This window comes from Mastigoproctus giganteus, chromosome 13 (genome assembly GCF_048544385.1).
Source record: "Mastigoproctus giganteus isolate SK-2022 chromosome 13, ASM4854438v1, whole genome shotgun sequence".
Classification (NCBI taxonomy): domain Eukaryota; kingdom Metazoa; phylum Arthropoda; class Arachnida; order Uropygi; family Thelyphonidae; genus Mastigoproctus; species Mastigoproctus giganteus.
The window spans coordinates 41,270,105-41,287,022 of NC_143587.1; the positions used below are offsets into that span (position 1 = coordinate 41,270,105).

Genomic DNA, 16,918 nt, shown 5'->3' on the forward strand with positions numbered 1-16,918 from the left:
ACATTCAGTGTAGTTGCATGTGTACAACAAGAGCTCCTTTGATGCTCAAGAAAAGCTATTGCATTTATTAGATCACCTAAGTTACCATTAAAATTTTTTTTATCCATTTCAAGCTTGCCACTTGTTAATAATTAAAATATTAATATTTAACATACTCTAAAACCCAATGTGCTTGTTGTTGTTATTTGGTTTTTAGGAGCATTAGCAACTAAGGCCATATTGCTCCGGGGATATACGGGGGTCATTCCCTGACCTTTCCGCGCATCCTCCGTATTTGGTGGTCACGGGCTCGAACCCCGGTCTAATCAAGAAGCGTGTGCTACGCACTGCTGCTCCTGCCCACCTGGCTACGGAGGCGCCAACCCAATGTGCAAGTAAGAATAAAATTACTTGATGAATTCTAATCATTTAAATCATCCCCTTTCAACATTAGCATAAGTTCAAAATTCAACTGTCTCTATCTAGCAATGTGGTTGCAAATAAAAAAATTTTAATAAATTTTAATTTTAAAATTTGTTCAAAATTTTCTCATTAAAATTATAAAATTAGATATGCATTACAGACAGGGAGACTAACTGGTAATTTTAAATATGTGAACAAATCCTGAGATCTCGGCAGATGAATAATAACAATTAAGTTATAAACATTTTGTTAAACTAATGCCTACCACAGTTATTATGTTCATCTGAAATGTCACCGTCACCACAATCCAAGTCAGAATCACATGTCCAACTAAGAGGAATGCATCGACCACTACTTTTACATGTAAACTGAACAGGACTACATGTAGCATCTAAATTAAAAGGAAACATTCATATGTTAAATGGCATATAAAACAAAAAACTAAATATCAGTATCATCCTATAAACAATCTCTTAACTGAGCTAACATGAGTAGGAGATGATTGGATATCCAACAGATCATATATTATCTATAGTTAAAACTTTTTAAACCAAATTCTACTGCTTCTTTCTTTTTCTGGATTGCAGAAGCTGTTAAAGAATACTTAAAAGTATTTTTAACAGCTTTCCATCACTCCAAAAAGGGCTGAACTGCTGATTCAAAAGTCAGCCACCAAATTTCACGATAAAGTGGCATTCTAGTAACATCAATTTTTTTTCTAGGTTTTCTGGAAATCCTCCAAACACGAGGGCCAGACACAAAAGTAGTTGTTTACTGAATTTAATAAATGTAAGCATCATTATCCAATTATTCAAGTCCTGTTTGGAAAACAGTGGAAGTTACATGTTCCAATGTCAATAAGACTCTTACCGTCAATAATTTTAATTCTTTATTCTATATTTGAAAACTTCTTTTATTCCTATTAGGAAACCAACTGCAAGATGTTTATATAGGAACAAGTCACCATTACTGATAGCAATCAAAATATGATATTTTAAGTCCTCAGCAGTTGCACCCATGAAAAAAACTCTTGTGGGTTGTGCAACAGCTGAGGACTCAAATTAAAGTGATGTAAAACTACAGCTTTTTTTGGCTCTGTAGTCTTTAGTTCTTTTTTGCAAGCAACGTTAGTTGCTTTGTCATACTGAGAAATGTAGTATGAGGATTTTGCCTCTGAAAATATTTCTTCATGGAAGGTGTGTTTTTTTTTTTTTTTTTTTATGAGTGCTAAAGTGTCACTAATAAGATAGATAACTTTCATAGGATTAAGTGAAAATCCTTCTGACATAGAAAGTAGTTTATAAACTATTATCATGACCAGTATGAATTCAAGATGTTTAGGAGAATGGTTTTCACCGCCAAGATAAATTCTGTGTGAGATGCATCCCAACCTGCAGATTCAGAGTTCTGCTGAAACCACTAGAAGTTCTCAGAATGTTTTGCACTTCATTATTTGAACTAGTCAAATGAAACTGAAGGCCACCTAACTTGATCTTGCTATTGTGTTTTTCTGTATCATAATGTTTTGTTACACTAAAAAAGCCTTTAATAAAATTAAGAAGTTTTGAGTGGTACATAACAAAAAACAGTTCACTATCACTTTACTTGAATTTATGATGAAATCATAAACACAAGTAAACCTCTGTTGTCTTGTTTATTTAGCCATTCACTTTTAAAATTAAATCTGCTCATATAGAAAGTTAGGTAAATCTTAATGATAAGTAATGATAAGTAATGATAAGTCACTAAACAGGACTTCATAATCAATTTAGTCTTCACGAATACTAGAATCGAAAGATACAATATGAATTATGTGAAAAAATTTAGGATTCAGATTGTCTACTAAGCAACAAAAAGCTTGTTTAAAGATTTTGAGGAGTGCAAAATACTTTACAATCCTCAGTTTATCATTATTAATGTAAACTAATACACTGCCACTCAATTTCTTAATACTGAGGAAATATAAAGTACAGAGGAGAACTGCTATACTCTGATTTCTAAAATGCAAAGTGGTACTATTTACAGTAGTAGCTTAAAGAACAAAAATATGATAGAAGTTTAAATATGATAAAATTTATTTCTTGTGAGAAACTCAACCTTTTATTGTAAAATAAAGACAAAAAAGGACCAACTGGAAAAATAAAAACCATTTGAGAGCCCTGCATATAATCAAAAACAGTACACTCAAATGAAATGAGCTGTCTGTAATGCTGAGCCAGGTGAGTCTGACAAGTATTGTGAAAACAAAAATGAGAGTTGAATATAATGAACAATTACACAGATGCACGGAGCAATCTCAGTATCTTATCATGGAGGATTTAAATTTTCCAAATGTTGATGGCAACTTGTAATTTAGTTCTTACTCAGTAACTGAGCATTTCTGGATTTATTGGACTACATCCCCTCACCCCCTTCTATATCAACACGTTAGAGATGTTACAAGAGAAATAATATCCTTGACTTGTTATCAGCAGCAATTCATCATATATTAAGAATCCTAAAATAAAGGAACTGCTAAATAGCAATGATCATAGCTGTTGTTGGAATGGATGTTTAATGGCACAAGAGCTACTATGGCCAAACTGCATCTGTAACTGTGAAGGGATACTCACCATATGGTATAGAAATAGACAAGGTGTCAAGGTGTGTTTGTTTTAATTGTAGTCTCCAGGATTTCCCCTATATACTGCTGTAGCATCTGAAAAGGCAAGGCCAGCAAGTGTGTGTATGTATGTAGGTGTATGTGTGATGTTATATTGAGTGCCGGCATCTGGGGACTTCGCAGCAGGTGGCAGGGGACACCTGGTCTCCTGACTCCCAACCTTGGCCATGAGGAGGTGCACCAGGGACAAGTTTAATACAGAGACACTTACTGGGGCTATCAGGCAAGCCTGGGAGCCCTAAGGTGTTTAGGGAAAGGAAGTGGAGATAAGAATGAGAAGTATGAGGATCAGAATGAAAGGGAAGGGAAAGTTGGACAGAACATAAGGGGAAGAAGAAATGGACATCCCTTGAAATAGAAGAGAAAAGTTTACAATAATAAATAGAAATAGTGTATAGTGAACTATATTCTATTACATTTAACCTCTAATTGAAAGATACTTAGATATATTTGAATAGAGCTGCAAAAGCTAGAAACCAACAGTATCAAAGAAGTAACATTAACAGCTATATGTCTCCAAAAGAAAAATATTCACAATAAATGTTTCCTGAAAGTTAATACCTTTGGTCTTGTACATACTCATTAAAATTCAAAATCTATAATGTATATCATTAATAGGACTTATTTTCCTGCAAAGACATAGTAACCATTACTGAGCCATTAACCTCTCATAAACACAAGGTTTAATTTTCAACAACAGTTCTTATGAACTTACAATAAAAGACTCAGTGAAACTCAGAGCCAAGAAAACATTAGAATCTCTTTGGAGTAACACCTCATTAAAGATTAACATTTACAATCCATTTTCATCTCCTAAACACACTATCAGCAAACAGAGAAATACAAGAAATTTTCCCTTGTTTCCACAAACCATGGAAAATCAGCGGGGACTATATACATTTGTCAAAATCTGAAGCTGATTTCTAACATGTAAATTGTGGTTACATTCTAGGATTAAATTATCAACCATCTCAACAGCTCCACAAGGGCAGAGAGGCAATGCAAACGTTCCAAGTGCATTTAATTTGGAGTTTCTACCCCCATGACCTGTAATCATAAATGTGACACAAGCTGGGACAAAACCATTTTAACTGCTTAGTGCAGTTGTTCCCAAACTACTGAGATCTATGGACCCCTTCAAAAATGAAAAAAAAAAAAGTTTGCGGACCCCCTATACATATATACCGGTGAGCCAAAACATTATGACCAGCGAGTTGTTATGCAAATCGAAGCACCTGCAGGTGAATTACAGCATGTGCGCGAGTCGGGACACAGTATATAAAACACCAGATACTGAGCTCCATTAATCAGTATTACTCTTGTTCTTCAGATGGGAAAGGCAGCGGGCTTAAGTGAGTTTGACAAAGGCCAAGTTGTAGTGACCAGACGACTGGGTCAAAGCATATCCGAAATGGCACAGCTGGTGGGATGCTCATGGTCAGCCATCGTTAGTACCTACCGAAAGTGGTCTGAGGAGGGGGAATCCCACGAACCACCGGCGAGGTGTTGGACAACCACAGCTCATCGATGCTCGAGGTGAGCGAAGGCACTCCCAGATGGCACGTGTCAACAGAAGGGCGACTGTGGTGCAACTCACCAGTAACTGAAATGCTGGTAACGGGAGTAATGTGTCACAACACACAGTACATCAAACCCTGACAAAAATGGGGCTGTATAGCCACAGGCCACTCCGAGTGCCCATGCTAACCACGGCTCACCAGCGACAGTGCATACAATTGGCACATGAGCATCAAAAAAGGCCATCTGGTCCAATGAATCATGTTTCCTGTTGCACCATGTGCACAGCTGGGTATGTGTGCATCGTTTACCTGGGGAAGTGATGGTGCCTGGATGCACCATGGGACAAAAACAAGCTGGTGGCGGCAGTGTCATGCTTTGGGTGATGTTCTGCTGGGATACCCTGGATCAAGTCTTCCATGTGCCGGGCACTCGTCTACCACCTATCTAAACATCATTGCTGACCAGGTACACCCTTTCATGACAACGATCTTCCCCTCTGGTGGTGCTGTCTTTAAGCAGGATAATGCGCCAGGCCACACCGCCGGATTGTTCAAGACTGGTTCAAGGAACATGAGGAAGACTTCCGGATATTGCCCTGGCCTCCAAATTCCCCAGACATCAATCCCATCGAGCATCTATGGTTTGTGTTGGAACAGCAACTCTGATCTGCGGTGTCTCAACCACGGACCTTATAGGAGTTAAAGCATCTGCTGATTACGTGTTGGTACCAGATACCACAAGACACATTTAGAAATCTTGAAAGACACATCTTGTAGCGTATAAGCTGTTTTGGCTGCACACGGAGGACCAACATCATATTAGGTAGGTGGTCATAATATTTTGGTTCATTGGTGTGTGTGTGTGTGTGTGTGTGTGTGTGTGTGTGTGTGTGTGTGTGTGTGTGTGTGTGTGTGTGTGTGTGTGTGTGTGTGTGTGTGTGTGTGTGTGTGTGAACACTGGGTTTTCTGAAAAGAAAACCCACGAGAAACGTGGGTTTTCTCACGAAACCCACGAAATTCAAAGTTTCATGTTGAAAACAACTGAACTTCGTTCTAAATTTCACATAAATATATAATAACTTTATTTATATTTATTTATCATCAATTTGCTATACATAGGACGGATAATTTGACCAGTTCCAGAGGGTCATTTTGCGGACCCCCCCCCCCGGAAAGGGTCTACAGACCCCAGTTTGGGACTCACTGGCTTAGTGTATTCAAAGACATTAGGAATAAAACTATATGTAACTCTGCCCAAAAGAGCAGCACTCTATTCCAATTGCCAGTTTCTCATAAACTCAGATCTTAATCTACATCATCCTCCTTTTCAAATAAATCCATGTTCAATATATAGTTACCAATATTAGCTAGGAGATCCCTTCTTCGTTGATATTAGCATTAGTAGAGGCATTTGATGCAAGAAAGCAAGCTTATGCAGCATCAGCCAAAAAAAAAAAAAAAAAAAAAATTCCACGTCACCCCTCTGTTTGTTCAAAATACCTGTCCAGCTGAGCCTTAAATTTATTTAGGCTATCAACGACAAGGCACGACAAGGGATGGAAGTCTGTTCCACCAACAAACTACCCACTGGCTAGAGGCAAATTTCCGCACGGCTATCCTACATCTGTCTTTTCTAAATTTGAATTTATGCCCTCTCAGGTGATTATTGTGAGCAAGAGGAAGAATCTCATCAGCACTGAGCATGCTCAAACCATTCAAGGCTTTATATACCTCTATCAGATCACCTCGCTGGTGCCTAGTCTCCAAACACTGCAATCTGCAAAACTTAAGCCTTTCTTCTTAAGAGCAACCCTTTGTTCCATTCACTAATCTTGTTGCCCTTCTCTGTACTCGTTCCAACAGCTCTACATCCTTCTTAAAATGAGGCCTCCAGACCTGTATACAGTACTCAAGGTGTGGCCTGACCATTGCCTTGTACAAGGGGATAATCACCTCCTTATCCCTGCTAGAAAAATTCCTGTATATCATTCACAAGACACCATAAGCTACTCTTGCAGACTGTGTCTGCACTGCTCAGAAAACTTAATATCTGCCTGCACAATTACAACCAGGTCCTTTTCATTCTCTACCACTGTCAGTGTAGTACCACAGAGTTGATACGTTACTCTGGGGTTACTGCTTCCCATATGTAGTACTTTACATTTGTCAATGTTAAACTTCATTTGCCACTTCTCAGCCCATCTGCTCAACTTTTCTAGATCCTGTTGCAGCAGCATACTGTCATTAAAGACCCAATCTTCGTATCGTCCTAACAAAAATCTAGATTTACTTAGGTAAAGAACTCTTTGCTGTTTTTCTTTGCATCCTTTGCTAAAGATTTCTCATAATCTGCCTTTGCCTGCCTAACCTCCTTTGTGACTTGGTTACAGACCAGCTTATATCTATCATAGGCTTCCATGTCACCAATTAATTTATATGCATCCCATCCATTTTTCTTCTCTGCCACATGTCTCATTAGTTCATCTAACATCCATTTAGGCCTAAACCCTGAACAATATTTCTTAGTTGGTATGTAAAGCCTAGTAGCTTCCAAGATTAATTCTTTGAATGCTTCCTATTTTGAATTTGCTGTTGGTAACATCATCAGCTGGTCCCACCGTATATAGAATTTAAATACTGTCTCAGACTTCCATAGTCGCCTTTACAAAAGCAAAAACCCTTCCCTTTGCCCCTAATGGTAGTTACCTCTTTGAGTAAATCCCACTTAAGCACACTGTGATCATTCCCACCTAGTGGTTCCTTTATCTGCAGATTCTTAAAAAGAATCTGATCCTAAGAAGAAGCTCCTCCTCACACAAAAAATGAAAAAAACGTCCGATTAATTTGGCGTATGGAGCATGTCATATGGACCCCCGAGCAGTGAAAGTCAGTTATTTCTTCGGATGAGAAGAAATTCAACCTGCATGGGTCTGATGGGAGACGTTATTTGTCATTTGTTATTTGGTTTTTAGGAGCATTAGCAACTAAGGCCATATTGCTCCGGGGATATGCGGTGGTAATTTCTTGACCTTTCCGCATCCTCCGTATTTGGTGGTCACGGGCTCGAACCTCGGTCTAATCAAGAAGCATGTGCTACACAATGCTGCTCCTGCCCACTGGGAGACAAACGATTCACCGTAGACATAGTGAAAAATACCATCCAGACTGTATGGTGTCTACAGTGAAATTCCCTACCAGCCAAATGACATTTCGTATTGCAGAGTAGGTCACCTGCAGTTTATAAAAGGTTCCATAAATGCCAATGAATACCTGACTATATTGGAAGGCAAATTGCTGCCAACCATTAGACACCATTTCAACCTGCCAAGTAACTGCATCTTTCAGGACAACTCTGCTACTTGTCATTGGGCAAAAAGTGCATAAATAGGCACTTGTGTCATTACTTTAGTTTAATTTCTGCATTAGAGGTTCAACAGTAATGTGTTTACATTTGTTACAGGTGAAAAAATGGTTGGAAGAGCAGTCCATTACAACTCTTAGCTGGCCAGGAAACAGCCCAGACCTGAATCCCGTAGAGAACTGTTGGCATTATGTGGAATCTGCAGTTGCCAGAAAGAAACCAAAAACCCTTCATGAACTTCAGGAAGCCATAATTCATGTTTGGAACCACGAACTGTCAGTTGATTATCTTCCGAAATTGATCTTGTCAATGCCTCGATGGTGTGCTGCTGTCATCAGGGCCAGAGGCAGTTCAACTAAATATTAGTTTGCACCAGGTGAACATTTCATTTTGTGTTCCATTTGAAATGAAAAACTGAAGCAAATTGAAAGCTTTTGATAACATTTCAGCCATAATTGTCATGTTTACCAAAACTGCTATATAAAGGTTGCAAATGCTCATTTTGGAATATTTTGAGAGAACCTGTCAAATATTACTTAGCTTTGCCTTAACTGTTAATAAATATCTTTTGTTTATATTTCTATTTGTGATGCTAGTCATTAATGTAACATACGATTGCAAAAAAGGGTTAAAAATGTGAAATTCCTAGGTGATGCACTTTCTTTGAACACTAGTATATACTAATATAATGCATATTAAAAAAAATAATAATAAAAAATACTGATTTTCAGGACATTAGAACGCTCAATTATTCAAATGTTGGAGGTACATGATAAAACTTTGTAAAATCAGAAAATGTGATTCCACTAAACACTACAATAAGTTCAGTTTCCTCTAAATACTCATAGCATTTTAAATAAAGTCATTTTTCTGCATTCAAGAATCTATTATTTATTTATTTATATTTTTTTTTACAAAAAATTGCTCAACTCATTCAATTCACTGAAAGTTTCTTTAACACAAAAGCACTGGGAACAACAAAAACAAAACTGTGACCTACAACACTGATGGACAGGTGAACATAACAATCAGTCACTGGGTCCAATGTGTGCTTAGCAGAAACTGAACTTGCCATGGGGTTTAGTAGAATCACATATTTGGATTTCAGCAAAAATTTTATCACATACCCCCAATATTTGAATAAAACATTTCTAATGAATGTCCTGAAAATCAGTTTTTTTTTTTTTTTTCCTATATATGAATTATTTTAGTATATAGCTGCATGTAATAATTTTGTTTAATTAAATGGTTAATTTTTTCTATTAAAAAGAGAGACATATTTATGCCTAAAAAACACAGACATCCATACAAATTACCAAGGAAAAACAGAAAGAGAAATATCACTCTTTTTCACATGAATTACAAGTATTAAACAGAAATAATAATATCCCAAGACAGATACTCTCTCTCTCAAGAAAATATGTAGAATTATACATAATAAACAATTTAACACTTATTTTAAAGTATTAACGCCTAGCAACCCAAAGGTCGTGCGGGTTTGAATCCCGCCTCGGGCTCGGACCAAAGTACTGCAAAAACCTTGGGAGGTGCATTATGGCCACAGAAGCCGATGTGCCACCAACTACCAAAAAAAAAAAAAAAAAAAAAAAAAAAGCAAGCATTAACATACAGCATGTACACATCAAACAGTATGACTATAACAGTGGCAAAAATGAATCAGCAACCTTGTCATCACATGCAAGAAATTCACTGAATTTATCTACAGCACAACTGTTATCTTACTCATACTGACTAAATTAATGTGTTAACTCTATACTCATAAATATCTACCACAATGAAACTTAAAGAATATTAATATTTTAAATGAGAATTATGAAAATTTTACAATAATAAGGGAATCTGACCAAATTTCTCTTGATTAATTCGTCAAACACGTCGTGAACTTGTATGGATCCTTTGAACCTGTTTAAATTGAAATGTACATGTTTTGGTTGTCTGAACTTGAATTAACCAGGTTTTACTGAATGGACAGTCTGTTCTCATTAAGTCAACGTATCAGAGATTTAATTTGCTTCAGCAATAGATGTAAACTGTGGAAATTGTTTCAAAGGGCTATTGATGCACTCAATCTGTATAGATTATAGACTATTACACATGATGTAAGATCTATTCGAGAAAATAATTAGTGTCAAGAGCAATGGTCAGACCACACCTTGAGTACTATGTACAGGTCTGGAGGCCTAATTTTAGGAAAGAGGTAGAGCTGCATCTGCATGAACAAGTAGAGAGAAGGACAATGAGATTGGTGAATTGAACAAAGGGTTGCTCTTACGAAGAAAGGCTTAAGTTCTGCAACTTGCAGTGTCTGAACACTAAGCACCTGTGAGGTGATCTGATTGAGATGTATAAGGCCGTGAATAGTTTGAGCAAGCTCAATGCTGATGGGATTCTTCCTCTTGCCCAGATTAATTGCCTGAGGGGAACATGCATTCAAATTGAGGAAAGACAGTTGTAGAAGAGATGCAAAAATTTGCCTTCAGCCAGCGGGTGTTCGATTGCTAGAACAAACTTCCATCTGTTGAAGTTGAAAGCTTAAATAAATTCAAGGCAGTATCCTCAAAAAGGCCTCTGAGGTTGGGAGAATAGTTCATATCACAAATTTAAATAAATACACCAACCATTTTGATTAAAATAGTTTAATACTGTAAAAATATCATCATCATCATCATGAACTTGGTCCAGCTTAGGTCTTTTAAGACCTGTTCCATTGTAGCTCTTGGAGGTGGTCTTGATCTCGCCATCGTTGTCTTGGTCGACCAACATCTCTCCTGCCTGTAGGTTTGTAGTTAAAGGCTAATTTTGGGATCCGGTCTGGGTTCATTCTTTCTAAGTGGCTAATCCATTTTTCCTGATACCGTTTTATGTCATTTACTATGTTATCTACTTTTAATTTCTAGCGGATATCTATATTTCTTTGGTGGTCTAGTCTTGTAAAGCCTAATAATGGTCTTAAAAATTTCATTTGTGCTGCTTCTAGTTTGTGTGCATCTTTCTTATTTATGACCCAAGTCTCACAGCTGTAGAAGAGGGCTGATTTTGAAGTGATGTTGTGCAGTCATAATTTTGTTTCAGTTGTCATTTGTTTTCTGAAGTGGCGTTTAATCGTTCCATTCATTTTATTATATTTTTGTAGTTTAATGTGGATGTCTTTCCCTTCATTTGATATTAAATTTCCCAAATAGGTGAAGTCAGATATTTGTTCTATTATTTTATCATCAATAACAATTTTGACTCTTTGTATGTTTTTTCCACATAATCCCACTGATTTTGTTTTTGAGGTGGAGATTTTCATCATGTACTTTTTACCTATTTTATTAAGTTCATTTGCTGCTATCTGTAGTTCATCTTAGGATTTTGCAATTATAACTTGATCATCAGCATATAATATAGTTTGGATTTTATTCCTGTTGTTCAATGTATTCCATTGTTAATTGTTTGTTTCCATTCTTTAAGAATATTATTGATGTAGATATTAAATAGATTTGGTGATAGTCCACATCCTTGTTTCACTCCTATATTGGTGTTAATTGGGTCTGATAGTTGGCCATTAGAATATTTTATACAGACTTTTGAGTTTTTATATAGGCTTTGGATCGCTTTCCGGAGTTGGGTTGGAATATTTTCTTCACGTAGAATCTGCCAAAGTTTTTCCCAGTTTACATTGTCATATGCTTTTTCATAATCAATAAAGAGCAGAAATGTTGGTAGATTGAATTCTCTTCTTTTCTCCAAAATTTGCTGTAGTGAGAAAATGGCATCTATTGTGCTTCTCCCTTTTCTGAACCCACATTGTAAAAATACAGTGTATTTTTACAATGTGGGTTCAGTAAAAATATATTGAAATACGTTCAGTAAGTTCATATATTGAAATAAGTTCAGTAAGTTCATATATTGAAATAAGTTCAGTAAGTTCATATATTGAAATAAGTTCAGTAAGTTCATATATTGAAATAAGTTCAAGTAAAAATATATTGAAATATATTCTATAAAAATATATTGAAATATATTCTATAAAAATATATTGAAATATATTCTATAAAAATATATTGAAATATATTCTATAAAAATATATTGAAATATATTCTGTAAAAATATAAAAATAATAAAATGTACCAAGCGATACAGTGGATACCGTAAAATAATATTTACAAAACTGATTTACTATAAAATAAAATAAAATTTATTACGAAAATGTTAAAATACAATAAAATACGAAAATTAAAAGCAATAAAACAATGATTGTAGCTTTCGGAGGCATCCACCTCCTTTCTCAACAACAATGCTACTTGGGCAACACATCCTTTAGTATCAGGTTCACGGCACCCGTGGCTGATGAGGCGCATGTTCAGTATTACTTTCACATGCACCAGAACCGGAAGTGGCTCGAGAATGTGGAAACGTGAAGCGCTCATCTCTTGCAAGGACTACAGCTTCCAACCACTTACGGTCCCAGAACCTGTGCACCGTGAACCTGATACTAAAGGATGTGTTGCCCAAGTAGCATTGTTGTTGAGAAAGGAGGCGGATGCCCCCGAAAGCTACAATCATTGTTTTATTGGTTTTAATTTTCATATTTTATTGTATTTTAACATTTTCGTAATAAATTTTATTTTATTTTATAGTAAATCAGTTTTGTAAATATTATTTAACAGTATCCACTGTATCACTTGGTACATTTTATTATATTTATATTTTTATATTTTTATATTTTTACAGTATTAAACTATTTTAATCAAAACGGTTGGTGTATTTATTTAAATTTGTGATATAAATTCAAGGCAGGACTACACAAAGATTTGAATCAAATGGTTGGGTGAAATTGGAAGGGTTTTTTTTTTTTTTTTGGTTGATGCTATATAAGCTTGCTTTCTTGCATCATATGCCTCTACTAATGCTAATGCTATTGCTAATGATCTCAAGACCATTTTAACATTCTTTATGATTGGACCACTGAGAGATTAACGAATATAAATGCCATATGTTTGGAGATGTGCTGCATGGCCATAAAAATAAAATTATTTTCCCAAACTGAAGTTCTCCTGTACAGTGAAGTAAGCATCTTGGCCAACAGCACTATAATACAAATTAAAACAAGCACTCTATCACTTACTTCTACATTTCATGATAGGTTCTTCATCAGTCCCATCAACACAATCTCTTTCACCATCACAAACCCAATGTATGGAAATGCATCGATTTGTATCACACTGGAACTGGTCAGTGCGACAAGTCACTTTTTCTGAAAAAAAAAAAATAATAATAATGTTAAAAGTAATGTATATTTAAAAAAAAAAAAAAATATATATATATATATATATATATATATATAAACATTACAATAAATAGATTATGAAATAAAATATAAGGGGCAAAATAAATAAAGCAATAAAGAAACAAACAGCAGCAAACATAAGAGGTTGCATTAGTATAGTCAATAAATAGCCCCAAGGGTTCATATCTGGTGAGTATGGGCTTGGCACACCCAGGTTCCTGAGCTGGATATCATCATTCTTCTCTTTCTTGGTGATTCCTTTCTACTTCTGACTCACTCTCTCTCACTCAGAGTAACTCGGAAATTTTTTTTCGCTGGTGCAGCATAAGCCTCAGGCTTCCTTGCACCATATGGCTAATAATAATAATAACATGTAGCCAGGTAGAAAGGATAAACAATGAAAAGCAAAGAAAGTTCTTATACAATGGCAAAAAAAAAAAAAAAAAAAAAAGGAGTACTGCAGAAGGAATATATAAATAAAATTTAGAATATTTTAAATAAGAGCAAAATGTAGTCAAGTTAACAAGCCAATAAACAACAAATTTAGTCCCGTGTCCTCGTGTAAATGCCAGTGCCAAAAATGAGAAATATCGTGACTATGTTAGGGTAAACCAACCACAAAAGTATGAAAAAAGCAAAAAAAACACTATAAACCACTTATAAAAAAAAATAGAGAAAAATATTATTTTAGAAGGAATACATATCTAAAATTTGGAATATTTAAAGGGGGGAGGGGACAAATGTAATGTAGTTTACAAGCCAATAAAGAATGAATGTAGACTGGTGTCCTCACACTAGTGCTGAGGCTAAAACTGTGAAATATCACATCCATGATACAGTAAACCAGCCACAAAAGCATACAAATAAATAACACAACTAAAATAAGAAAACAGATGATAATCGAGTCCAATCTCTCCAGAGGGCCATGAGAAAATGATAGTCTTGGAAAAATACTGCATTTCAAATGCCATACAGATTCATACAATGGGCAGCGACTGACAAACAATTATCAGCCCACTGAAGAGTGGAACTGTACAACAGAGGGCCTAATGCAGTAAAGAAATAAATTCCAAAAAGTTTAGGCATTAACTAAATGTAAAACTGAACTGCCAACAAGATAGTAAATATAAATAATTTTTAATAAAGAATAAATGTGCAAACAGTGCAAGAAATTTCAAATGGAAAAAAGTGGAATAAATTATTTAAATCATAATTAATCCCGAGCTCATTGCATGGGATGGTGCAGACCCCAGACATTCATGTACTTCATCCACACAGCTGAAACTCCTAATCATTTTTTTTAAATGTTTTCTTTGATTTTTTCCATTGAAAATTCCAGAAATCATTGTTAATTATCAGAAATCAGGAAAAATTCAAGAAATATTGAAGCATTGTCTAAAATGCTTCAATATTTAATTCAAATTTCAATGAAGTGGGGCTCCCGTTATTAGCAGGCTAGCATCCAATTGGGTATGTTTGTTGAAGCACATTTCCCCCAACCCCATTTTGCTTACTGCCAAGTCTAAAGGGAATCTTATTTTCAAATTAATTACTAAAAAGTATATGTTTTTAAAAATAAATGGGCCTGTTGCACTGGATTCCATTGCATAAAGAGATAAATACTGTATATTCCAGTGAAAAACTTTTAATAACAAATAGTGTGAAGCTTTCAGGGTTAAATGGGCCCCTTCTTTAAAATTATTCTAACATGATAAAAACATTACAGAGTTGTGTGCACAGTGATGCGTGCATGGTCACAAGATTAAACATTCAACTACTAGATTGCCCGGTGTTGCACGGACATGTGTGGATTTGCTGCCAGCATTTATCCAGTTTCAAGATAGTTGACTCCAAGACAGTGTGTAGCCTTGTGTCCTTGCAGCAATTCATAATTCTTGAATTGCATAATATGTTAAGTGACTCTAGTCAGAGGTGGTGGTGAAAGTGCTGGGAATGGTCAATCACTTTGGAATTGCGCCTGGGATTAAGGTCATGGTGGGTCGACCAGAAGTGTTCTGCGATTGCGGATTGGTAGGTCTCACCAAGGCGAACTGACCTGTCGTGCTCTGCAAGGCAGTCTTGAAGGCATCTCAAGCTCTCTTCTATGTAGCATCTGCCACAATATTTGAAAGTTACGCGGTATACTACACCACTACGTAAAAGAGGAGTGACTGGACTCTTCCTGTTAGAAACCAGAGAATGCAAGCTCCTACCGGGTAGTTGCATGCATTTTATATGGTATTCCTGGAGGATTTTCGAAATCTGGCCCAACATGCCCGGATGCTCTTGCAAGGGCAAGAGCTCACAATCCACCCGAGACCATTATCAACACATGATAATATGCCTTACTGCCTATCCGGACATGTTGGAAATTTATTACCACAAATGCAATAAGATCGAGTTGACTATCTGGACCAGATTTCGAAAATCCTCCGGGAATACCGCATAAAATTCATGCACCTAACTGGTAGGAGCTTGCGTTTTCTGGTTTCTAATGTTAAGACCTAATGCATCATGACCATGCATGCATCACTGCGCAAAACTCTGTTAAATTTGTTAAATTCTGTTAAATTTTTAATATTAAAAGTTTTTCACTGGAATATACAGTATTTATCTCTTTATATGTTTTTAATATAAAAAAATGGATTTTTCGCAATTATATTCAAAAAGATTGAAAATAAAGGTGACATCAAAAACTGAACAATTCTGAATTACAGCAGAGCATCGATAATCCAAACTAATTGGGACCGGGAGTAGTTTGGACTTATGATTTGTTTGGATTTTCCAATCAAAAATAAGTTCTGGAGACAAAAAAAAAAAAAAAATATTTAGTAAGTTCAGAAATAAAATCACTATGTTTTACTTACGTATTTTTATTCATAGGTAACAAAACAAATGGAACATTCAGTCACAATAATACATATGTATAGGCAAAAATAATTACTTATTCTTTGCTGCACCATTTTTGAATTTCGTTTCTTTGCTGAAAGATCTCTCGCTGTTTTCAGCAAGAGTAATTGAGCTGGCCTGTACAGTAAGTCAGTGTTTCTCGATCTTTTTACTCTCGTGGCACATTTTCCAAAGAAGAAAAATTTCGCGGCACACCTACGTAGTCATAGAAGAAGAAATTTCTAAATTTCGCGGCACACTTGGAAAATTTTGCGGCACACTAATGTGACGCGGCACACCCTTTGAGAAACACTGCAGTAAGTCCCGACTTATGTAAGCCCAAGCTATGTAACTTCAGACTTGCATAAATTTTTTTCAATTTTTTTTTTTTTTTTTTTAGGATGGTAAAATTTAAAACAGTAAAAAAAAAAAATAAGCAATCAATAACGACGAACATAGCAAGCACAAATTGCACAAGTGAGATACAGAGTGACAAGTTTACAAAGCCTAAAAATAGGAATGAAGAGAAAATTCTGAAAATTTATTTACGCTTTCTTATATGACTAAAGATTTCAGTGAAGGGGACACATATTTCATCATAATAACAGTGAAAAACCCACAGAATTCCAGCTATCGGTATTACCACAAATGCAATAAGATTGAGTTGACTATCTGTTTATAATAGATTGTACTTAAAGAAAATCCCAATAAACCGGAAACTGCAAACTGTTTTTATTGTTCTATGGTAGTGACCTCCAGAAATGTGCTTTAGTAAAATGTGAGCTAGCGTG

At 35.7% G+C, this 16,918-nt stretch overlaps 1 protein-coding gene across 1 annotated transcript in view; it reads right to left on the reverse strand.

The window, feature by feature from the left end:
* LOC150075985 (prolow-density lipoprotein receptor-related protein 1-like) overlaps nucleotides 1-16,918 on the reverse strand; it is a 1,358,636-nt gene that overhangs the window by 1,036,642 nt on the left and 305,076 nt on the right. The window contains 2 exon segments of the mRNA XM_090387555.1: nucleotides 668-793; nucleotides 13,077-13,205. Of these exon segments, the coding sequence (XP_090243681.1) occupies nucleotides 668-793; nucleotides 13,077-13,205 (255 nt within the window).